An 11,350-nucleotide genomic window follows, 5' to 3' on the forward strand; every position below is an offset into this window, starting at 1 on the left:
CCATTGTCTGAAAAATTTAGAAACGGTCAAAGACACGATTTCTATCGTACCCTTTTACAGCATGAATAAATTGGGTAATACAATATTATCAGAACACAAAAAGATTCACTACTTGTGACACCGATGAGATACTATTAAGGACAATCCTGGGCAAATTTTCGGCGGTATAAAAAAGGCCTAGAGATAATTGAAGAGCACTGACATTATCGACAATTGATATAAATTTGCTATGAACATATATATTTGGCTATAATACATTATTAAATTCATAATTTTTTATTACGTAAATACTCCATAAATAAATATGCATATTTGTAAAGCTATAATATCCTATATATTGCCGAAAAATTACAATTTTTTCTCTGCAGTTATCTCTGTTGATAATCAAACTTTGACGACATCGAAATCACAATTTTAAAGAAAACTCGAGTATTATTGCGAATTTTAAATACATATATACTGATAAACACGTCTACAGAATTAATAAATTATAAAATTATTATAGTATATATCAGTAATATTATCAGTTTTTTACTCTTATGCTTAGTGCAGACTGAACTGGACGCAGCAAGCGTCAAGCAGCGGAGCAGCAACCAACCAGTGAGGCGATATTTTTTACGCCACTGTAAATATCACCTGATTGGTTGCTACTCCACTTGCTGCGTCCAGTCTGAATTAGTCATTAATTATTTTAATTAACAAGAACGAATATATCCTGTAAGGATATCGGTTTAATAATATCTCGTCGGTGTCTGCGACTTGTAAAAAGAACGTTGTCTATAAAATCTCTTGTAAAGACTGTGATGTGACTTATGTTAGATAAACAGGAAGACAATTAAAAACGAGAATCTCAGAACATAAGTCTCATATTAATAGAAATACAATAACACATTCTGTAATTACAGATCATAGATTGCATCATAATCATGATTTCAGTTGAGAAGACGTCAAAATTTTGAATATTAGAGCGAAATTATAATAAGAAACTGATATCGATATCGAGATAATCGATATAAAACAATACCTAGTAATAATCTGAAAACAGGTTTAGAACTGCTAAATCAAGTATATTATAGTTATTTTAACTCTTAGTTTGTTCTTATTATTGACAAATTTGACTTTTAAATGATCGGCGAGCCTTTATTAATTTTCATTTTATTGTCTGACAATGTATGGTCAACACATTATTCCGTACTGTACATATTATATTTATTATTTTATAATTTGCAGGGCTCGGTCTTATTTCAAATAAATTTATTTAAAATATACATTTTAAATAAAAAAAAATTAAACAGTTATTTAGTATTTATTATTTAAAATAACTTCTTTTGACCTATTTATTATACTATTAGGTGTTGGAATTAATTCGTAGCGTTTTACAAGTGATGGGAAGTACTTTCATTAATGTATTTTTTAATGCTCATGTGAAATAAATAACATTCTTTCATTAAAAACGCTACGAATTAATTCCAACACCTAATATTTCTTATTTAATATTTTAAAGTTTTTGGAACTTATTTTATATTTTTTATTTTAAATAAATTGTATTACCAATCCATCGATAAAAGTGACAGTGAATAATTAAATTATAGTATATTTATATAGTATATTTATGATGAAGTATTGTATATTGCACGTGTGAAGTATGAGATATCCTCACATATGATTCATATTGATTTTCCACCTGGTTCGCAAAGGATTAATATTAAGTATATATTAAGTATTATAGGCTGTAGCATAATAAAAAAAAAATTGAAACGTTATATCTAAAAATGTATTCGTATATTCAAATAAACAAAACCATTAAAATATTTTTTATTTAAATACTATTTGAAACATTTATTTAAAATACATATTTGTTACTTTATATTTTAAGTAAGTTTCCGAAATCTATTTTTTATTTAAAATAAGAAACAGCTTCCAAAAATTTATTTAAAATAAAAGACAAGTTATTTTTATATTTTAAATAAAAGTTATTTTATATTTTAAATAAATAAATGTATTTTCGGGCCCTATTTCTTATTTAATATTTTAAATAAGTTTTTGGAACCTATTTTACATTTTTTATTTGAAATAAGTCGTATCAGTGATTTTACCGATTCCTACGATTTTATATTTTAAATAAGTTTTTGGAACTTATTTTATATTTTTTATTTTAAATAAATCGCATCAGTTATTTTACCGAGCCCTGATAATTTGACAAAAAAATCTTTAATCGTTGACTTGCCATCAAGACATTTAAGCAGTTATTAGTTTCACACTATGTGTTTGGAATTTACGGATGAGTTCTTGCATTATGTACATCCATTTTCCATATAAAAATACTTATATTCAATTTCGTAATTAAAGGTTAAATCGACATCGTGAGTTCCGTCCAGTTTTGTAACTGGTATGGGAAAATGTATTCTCGACAAAGAACTTAGTTGGCTTCTCTGGACGTTGCAACAAATAATTTCACATTTTCCCTGGTAGAAAAATTTCGCTAAAATTATTTCACGTTTTAGAACACTTCGGAAAAATTTCAGTTTAATTTCAGCGATTTTTCAGTATGTTAACTGAAAAATTCACTTTCATTAAAAGTTTCAAGATTCCAATCATTTTACACTAGATAATGTAATTTTTGCATCTATTATTACTATTAGAAGACTAACTAAACGTACGATATTATATCATCGTTTAACGATTATCATTGTTCTTCCGGCTCTTAATAAATTTTCTATTAATGTATAAGTATTGAGAGATTTTTTGTACAATTAGCGCACTTGTACTAGCGCTTATTCTCTCGAGCCTTTCTATTTCCTTTATTGTACTTTTAAATTAGGGAATCGTGATATTCAAATTTTTGTATATAAGAAAAATTATTATAAAATTGTTGCTATCCTCTATAAATAAAAGGTAGATTTTTTTTTTAGATTTTATGTAGCATCGCGAAACATTTTATTTTCTCTTTCAGATTCAGAGCAGTACACATTTAACATCAATAGATGCGAATTTTGTCGAATAAGTACACTGAAACCTCGTAATAGCATGCAGTTCGAAGATCTGAACGTTACAACGAGGTTATCCCTACTTCACTCCAAAACTATGAAATTCAAAATTTTAATGGTTATTGTTACTCCCCATTCGTATTACTCATATTGTGGAAGGGATTTTTCATATTATTTTGAGGTTCACTATTACGAAGTTCCAGTGAATATGTCGTGTACGAAGATAGAAATATAAGTTTACGTATACTAATTCGTATGTATATTTGAAATACAAATTAAAATTTTATGAGGTTTCTCCGATATTAAAGAGTAAGATGTTTAACATGTGTGTAATCGATAATGAGTCGATGATATCGCACACACATACAAGACATTTACTTGATAACAACAAAACGCGAATCGTTTGCACTAAATTAAATCTAACTCAAGTGACACTCCTATTTCTTTTCAGGATTGTAATTATCACTGTATAGCCCTGTACCCTTCGAGTCTCCCAACCAGGGATACTTGTTTGGACACTCTCTACACGTTTCCATATACCTATTACAATTGATAAAATATAGTTACGATTATTAAAATATTTAATTACTATTTCGTAATTTTATGTGTTATCGACAGTTGAATAAATTTCTACCTAGTCGTTGTGAAATTTGATTCGGGAGGCTTGAAATCTAAAGCACACTTGTGTGGATTGTTACACGGTGGTCCGGGCAAATTCTCTTTTTTCTTACATGACCATCCTTCGAAGTTATGCAGAGCCTTAATCGGTTTCGGATCGGTCATCCATGTTAACGCCTGCGTGGCGGTTACAAAGTAAACGTCAGGTCTGTAAAAATGCAATGTTTATTTTCAAATATTAAGATTTTTTATAAATATATATATGTATTTTGACTCACAGCGTTACCACCCAATCGAGAAATTTCGACAGACCGCGTTCCAATTCCTTGATTTGGAACCAATTAGTATGGAAAGGCATCATGTATGGCGCTCTGTTTTGTTCATAATATCTGTTAAAATCCTCCTGTAACCAGTCAAACACCTCTTCAGGATCGTGATTGTGAAGAACACATTGATCTAAGTAAGGACAGTGTCCACCTTCATAACTCTCCACATAATGCGCATTCAATGGTAACTCCCAAATGCCTATAATAATGCATAAACGTTTGTTCAGAAATTACCATATCAAATATGCTATTGTGCATTAAGTATTACATTATTAATAACTTTTTATACTCCTGTATTACTACTCCAGTTGAATAGATGTGACTAACAAGATTCATAGTTCGTTCTTATTTCAAGACTATCTTAAATACCTTAAGATGTTAATGTAGTTTTGTGATTGATTCATGACATTTTATGTACTTAAGACGGTCTTAAACATAAGATTATGAATATCGATCTAAATCTTTGTCATAATCTTGTTACCTTGGAACGATTTAGTGGGACAGGTGCCCGCTTTACATTCGTGTGGGATTTTGTAGTCGAGGGTATACGGCCAGATCGGCACTTTCAATGGCGAGATTCCTATACTACTGTCATATATGTATCCAAAGTCCTCGAGCACCTTATACTGAGTGTTGCGACCAGGTTTCAAGTAAGGCGCTCGCATACCGACGACTTCACCGGTCGAAATATTGCTGAAATGCTTTAGTATCTCGCGCATTCCGATCATCTCGCCGACCCATTCCTCGTAACCCTTATCTTCCAAACCTTTCTGGAGTCTGAAAATATTTGTCTCGTCAGCGAAATGATCTTAATGCACCCCGAATATTTACACTACTCACGAGATCGTCTCAGTCGCAATCTCGTGACCGTCATGTGCCAGACTCTGAACCATATTGTAGTTGCAGTACTCGTGAGAGATGAAGAATGTGCCTCTCAATGGGCAATTGTTGGGATTCAAACGATCTTGGGTGAATATCTTTTGATAGTGATCGAAGTTATTGTGATTTATTGCACCATCGAACGTCATTATTATCATTTGCGGCGTCTAGAATTATTCGAATCGTTGTATTTATCTACATTTAATTAAATAGATCGCGAAAATTTGCAGTCAAGTCGTTTTACCTCTTCTGGATGAAGACCGCCAGGAATGATAGTGCCGTCTCTGGAACAGAAGCAGTACGGAAGTAGACAGTTCGCCGTGTCACAGCGCTCGGCCAAATCCATCGGCGGCTCAGTGATTGGTGCTGGTGCTAAAAATTAAAAGACCATTAGTAGAGGTTGCGAATGTTGCGTTGGACTCTCGCTGGAAATTATATGCTTCGACGAACAAACAAAGACTAGAAATGTCAAATTTAAAAAATAATAATTGTATCATTAGAAAATAATAATTGTATCACTTTTTGAAGAAGTTGCCTCTCTAAATCTTGCTCCATTCGTTTCACAAAATCAACTTAATTTAATCTATGTAACATAAAAGTATCTACTTACTGGTCTCGATGGGTCCACATCGCGCCTCGTTTTTGAAGGTACAAAACTTACTAATGTCATCAAAGTGCAGGCCCGATGGACATCGGTTCAAGTAGGGATATCCATCGACGCACTTTCGGAAAATAATAAAGAATATACAATTTATATTACGAATGTACAATCATAATATGAATAATCGTAGCGAAGATAAATAATCCAGAACTGAGTAACGAAATTAACAAGGTAATCAGAATAATATGTAAAATATATAATTATGAATATGACCTGATAAACTAATAATTATTAAATTACCTGATAAAACCTCCTGCAAGTTGCCGGATCGGCAAAATTACCATTACCTTGGCCTTCCGGACACCTGAACTCCTCGTCTTTCTTGTCCTCATCCTTCTTATTCTTTTGACAATGTACTGCAGAGAGCGATAAAAGAAAGTTCAACATACAAGAGATAATGATTTTCCATTGAAGCAGAAAATATGCTCGAACCTCTTCATATGTGCATAAATACATCGGGAAAGAATTTCTCTCTCCTTTTTCTTTTCATGAAAACAACGAAGTGTTTATTACAATTAATCTTACGCGCGAGCCTACGTGGTAAAAAAAATATTAAAATACTTTCATCTTTATCGTTTGCTCAAATTGTTCTTTTATTCATCCCAGGCGATTACGAAGTCCAGACATTTTATTTAGTTTTAGAGAGGAGAAGATCATGATCGTATAGATGATTTAATATCTCGAAAATCGCTAAATGCTAAACCAGGAAAATGTCAAGGTTGGGGAACGCTTACTCGGAGACACATTTACGTTCAAGTGTATTTACGATCTTGTATTCTAAATGAGGCCGACTGGCTATCAAGTGCCTACGTTCCACTTTTACTGCGTTCTTTCTATCAAATGTTATTACGTTCTAAGCAGCATAATTACGTCTGACAGCGATGACAAAACGATGACTTTAATGAATGGACCCGCTGCAGTAAAATTGTCTAACAAATTTATAATGTTGCATGTAACGTACAGAATATTTTAAGAACATTTTCTCGTCATAAATTGCAAGAATCCTCACATTTTCGATCTGTGCTGATATATTTGATCGATTAATATTTGTCATTTTGTCACATATTCAACATAGAACAAGGACGAGAATAATACATCGCGTATGCACAGAGAACCTGCGTGTCGAAAACATGGGCGAGAGAAATTCCAGAAGAGAAGTTTGAGAAAGCGAGAAACGTGATTGTGAGCATTCCAATATGTTTGAGCATATGTGTGTGCACAGATGAGTGTTTATCCTTTCGGTGAAATGCAAATGCGTTAAAAGTGTCTAAAAGGCGGAATTGCATTAGCACTACAACAAATTTCTAAGTATTAACATATTTCAGAGCTCCGTCTCGCGCGCCTTCTTTTCTTCATCGCTTCTTTACTGAAAATTTAGAACTGCGTCAGAGATAGAAATCTCCGAGGCATTAAACCGATAGTCGTAGAATCTTAAATTTACAGCGCCTGAAATGTCAATACACTAATAATATCTTCGATCCTTAATATTAATTAATCTGGATTCCGCGAATGGATGTAGATAATCTCTTAGGAAGTTCTAAACTTAATCCTTACACACTGCATTATTATTTAGCTGTTCAGCCAAGCGTACAATGCATTTATGCAGAACGCTTGAAAAATCTTTGAATGCCGGAAGAGTTCTTTAGCTATTCCAGACGTCCATCATGATTGCATACGCAAGAGTTGCACAAGTTTTCGTGAAACTCATAACATGCATTCGTGGTAAGTACTTGAGTTAACATTCTGTCTACAATTATGGAGCTTCGGTGCAGTCAAGGTTCTTATTTAAATATTTCACACACGTGACATTTCTCTTAGTAATAAACTTAAGTTGACATTGAATTAATATAACTCAATATTTAAATTTCGACTAATTATAGGAACAGCGGTACCAGTAGACGCGAGATAGAGAGAAATTGTACGACGCATGATCGACATGGAGATATGAAGGTATTAAAAATGGTTCGTAGCGCTCGCGCGAGAGAAAGTAACACCTATGAAGATATTCTTCCTAGTGACCTTATAATTGATATGCGTATGCACACTTTTATTCCTTTTGCTTATAATATTAGAATTAAATCAAAATAAGATTATATTATCCTAGAGAAATGTTTTTCTTAAAGTTTTTCACATAATTTTTCAGAATTTCAATAAATTTTAGAATTTTTCAGAATTTTTCTATGTAGCTTTATAACTTTTTTTTTCAAATTCTTTATATACAATATATAGATCTTTTATACGAATTGGAATTTTTTGGAAGGTGCTGAAAATGTTTCCTGGTAAAAAATTTTTCATACATTAATATGTATAAACATACATAAATATTCATAAATTATATATGAAATATGTCCATATATCCCTCTTTCTTTTGTAAAATTACTTTTTAGTGTAATAGAAATAACAATAATAAAAAACATAAAAAATAATTAAAGGGATAATTTTCGCATTGTTCGTTTTAGAAAAAAAAAACAAATTTGGAAAAATATATTACACTAAAAAAAAATTGCTCATACACAATTATGCATAATTTTATATTTAATTATACATAAGTAATTTCTTTAAATTTTTTCAAAATTTTTTTTTAATAAATAATGAAAATTATCCTTTTTATTATTTTTAATGTTTTCACCTTGCTATTGTTATTTCTATTATATTAAAAAGTAATTTTGCGAAAGGAAGAAGGATGTATGGATATAAAAAAATTTGTATAGATATATTTCATATAAAATTATGTATATTTATGAATATTTATGTATGTACATATTTATACATATTGAAAAAAAAAAAACTATTATTATGAAATAAACATATAATATACATGTTCTTATGTATTTATATACATAATACATGTAAATAATTTTATATTTATAAATATTTATATATATATATATATACATATTTATACATATTCATGTGTGAAAAATTTTTTCCGGGCTACACCTTTTCTTTACATATGTGAATTTCGAAATTCTAAAATTTTTAAGATTTCTCATTCTATAATTTTCAAAAAAAACTAACAAAATGTGAAGAAGCTTAAAAATATTTTTTTTAGAAATCTTCATAAATTTTAAATATGAAAAATTCTTAAAAATATTAGCTATAAGAATTTTTGTCATTTAAGATATGTACATACGTCTTTTCGAATTTAATCTTCACGATTAGTGATTCTTATTAGTGATTTTTTTCATTAAACGATAAGGCAAGATAATTACTTTATGATCATAATTCACAAAGTAAGCAATTGACCTCAATCAAGATAATAAACTTTAATAAATTTTCGCGATGTGTACACAGAACATCGATCAGAAATTACACGTGAAACACCTGATGTTTAACTTGATCGCTTGGCGATTAAAAAACTCAGCAATACCATGGAATCGGTGACCTCGCTTTCGCTAGATTTTCTGATACAGTAACGGACGTCTGCATTCTAAACGGGTGACTTGAAAGAAATGAGATATATTTAATTCGTTACATAACTTATATTATAGATTTCTATAATTTGCAAGGTCAGAGATCAGTGAACCTTTGAAATTCCTAATCTATCTCTGACTTCCTTTATAGAAATCTAATATAATATTAGCTACTTTAATACTGAAAGGTAGTAATTAATTATTACTTATTTTAAGTATTAAAAGCACTGAACACAACTTTCTGTATGATTTCTATATTCAATTTTAAAAGCATTGAACATTTTAATATTCAAAATAAGTAATTAATCACTACTTTCCAGTATTAAATTAAATTTTTGTAGAATTTGATAAAATATTTGTATTGAACTTCAAAATCTATTTCTATTTCTTTTCCAGGAGATTACAGTAGGCAGCGAGACAATGAAGACAGGACAATCGCAACTCGTGAGAGGTGTTCATGTTCGTCAAAGAGTTAAGGTCCGTTTAGCGGTAAAGTGGAAAGTGAAGGTATATACCAACACATTGGCAATGATGTTGCATTCACGATGTGTTCTTTCATTCTCTCCCAAGGTACAACATTTCCTTCTATCGTCCAGACGCACGCACACGTGCGATGACACGTGTGTGCACTCTTTCGCTCTCTAGATACATACATACATACGTTATATACGCGTGAAATAAATCTTATGTAAACGCGAGTGAAACCACCGACGTATCGAATTTGATCGGCGCATCCATGTCGTCTTTCGATTTCTATGTTTTATTTATTTATTTATTTTTTCGTTCTACTACGGACTGACTGAAAAATTTAGCTCACTGGGTTCATGGATTTTTATCATAGATAAAGAAGAGAAGAATTTTCTAAATAAATCAATTAATGACTATAAAACCACGTCTGATTATCTATTTTTCAATTAGACGAATATCATTCATATATGCACGTTTATTTCTGTGATAAAGTATGTATATAAAAATAAAGAATATATACGATATATGTAAGAGCGAGCTGCTTAATATGTAATTATTTATTGGATTGTTATAATTAAATATTTCTTTATTCGCACATGATATTATAGATAAAAATAACGGCTACGAAGAGAAAGGCGAGGATAGAAACAAGAAAAAGATACGCTATCGAAGAACGTAGGAGAAGGCTGGAATATCTTCAGAGGAAAAAAAGGCGAAATTAACGTCAATAACCTGTTAAAACTGGTCAGACACAATTCTGAAGAGCAGCGTGACTGCATAATTCAAAATGTCGAATCCACATACACACACACACACACACACACACACACAACTGCTACATGACATATATACATAAATATCTACATTTTACATTTATGTTATATGAATTATATTCAGAGTTTGCTGAGGATCATCTGGAAATTTCACAATTTTTGGAAAGTAAGCTGTAATCCATCTCATTGATCTATTGAACATTGTACGATAATACACCGAGAGTATTGCAGGTGAACGGCAAAAGGAACTTGGTAATTGGAATCGATAAAAATTCAATCTCGAAATTTCGTAATTTCCTACACACGCGCGCGCGCACAGAAGAAACGAGATAGAAGCATTCCTATTATAATGACTTTTATAGAGAAACGGCCTGGAAAGAGTCTCGTGTGATCCATGGTGAGAATTTCAAATAATTTCTCCTATTTTCTTACTCTCCCACATATGCGTACACTCCGATCTTTCGAGATAAGAACATCGATGGAGAGAAAGGTGGTCGACGTAACATGAAAAACACCGTAGGCGCGCCTACCTGCGACGATGGTCAAGACGGCGCAGAGTAGCGCCGCTTCCTGGAGCCTCATCATATATCGCGCGCGACGTCTCAGTGTTCCCTAGCTGATGGTTGCGCGTTCCAATTCCTTCGTGTCTTCCCTCGTTCGATTCGTGCAATTCACCGCGACCACAGCGACGTATCAACCAACCGACTGACCGATCCACCGGGTTGATCGGCTGCCGCAACACTGCGCGCCAAGGGTACACCGTCGTCGCGACAGTTCTCGGGAACTGGTCAGCACAGGAATCAGTTCTCAGCTCATTGGTTGACCACTTTCTACCGGAGCGGCGTGACGGCTCACCGTCGCATCGGGACAAATCAACGAGGAAAGCTGTCTTTCATATCAGATACGATATGCCGCAGATTCACAATTTGCACCAAGTCTTCAATCTTTTCCGCTTTCAAATGGGCACGGATCGGCGCAGCTCCGTGACGATTTTTCATCGTCGGAAATCAAACAAATTGTGTTAACACTTCGATAATATTGGAACAATCAAATACCAGGAATACGTTAAAATTTTATGTACAACTGTTTTTACGCAAGTTAAAAATGCAGTTGTTGATAGCAACAATTCTACTTAATAGAAAGGATACTTTTCTTCAGAGATCTAATTTAATAATAGTCGATTTAATACTAAAAGATTAATTATGTATTTTGAATATTAAAAGCA

At 32.0% G+C, this 11,350-nt stretch overlaps 1 protein-coding gene and 1 long non-coding RNA gene across 3 annotated transcripts; one reads left to right on the forward strand and one right to left on the reverse strand.

Moving 5' to 3' along the window:
• Positions 1-1,785: 1,785 nt before the first annotated feature.
• Cda4 (chitin deacetylase Cda4) lies at positions 1,786-11,301 on the reverse strand. Its single transcript, XM_011066565.2, has 9 exons — positions 10,656-11,301; positions 5,712-5,827; positions 5,421-5,532; positions 5,055-5,182; positions 4,772-4,977; positions 4,413-4,708; positions 3,884-4,130; positions 3,622-3,813; positions 1,786-3,527 (listed from the first exon to the last, which is right to left on the reverse strand). The coding sequence occupies exons 1-9, from the start codon at positions 10,708-10,710 to the stop codon at positions 3,425-3,427; spliced, it is 1,455 nt and encodes a 484-aa protein (XP_011064867.1). The 5' UTR covers positions 10,711-11,301; the 3' UTR covers positions 1,786-3,424.
• Positions 6,805-10,649, forward strand: LOC105152333 (uncharacterized). 2 transcript variants are annotated; one of them, XR_015546798.1, is made up of 2 exons: positions 6,805-7,421; positions 9,281-10,649. It is a non-coding gene; the product is annotated as an uncharacterized LOC105152333 (long non-coding RNA). The 2 variants fall into 2 exon arrangements; XR_846938.2 differs by lacking the exon at positions 6,805-7,421 and adding an exon at positions 8,364-8,909.
• Positions 11,302-11,350: the final 49 nt, after the last annotated feature.

Source organism: Acromyrmex echinatior, chromosome 11 (genome assembly GCF_024713525.1).
Source record: "Acromyrmex echinatior isolate Ae372 chromosome 11, ASM2471352v2, whole genome shotgun sequence".
Lineage (NCBI taxonomy): Eukaryota > Metazoa > Arthropoda > Insecta > Hymenoptera > Formicidae > Acromyrmex > Acromyrmex echinatior.

Coding starts and splice junctions, on each gene's coding strand:
- Cda4 (XM_011066565.2), bottom strand. CDS start 10,710: ATGATGAGGCTCCAGGAAGCGGCGCTACTCTGCGCCGTCTTGACCATC. Junction 5,183..5,420: donor ATGTGGACCCATCGAGACCA/GTAAGTAGATAC, acceptor TTTAATTTTTAG/CACCAGCACCAATCACTGAG. Junction 3,814..3,883: donor CTCGATTGGGTGGTAACGCT/GTGAGTCAAAAT, acceptor GCATTTTTACAG/ACCTGACGTTTACTTTGTAA.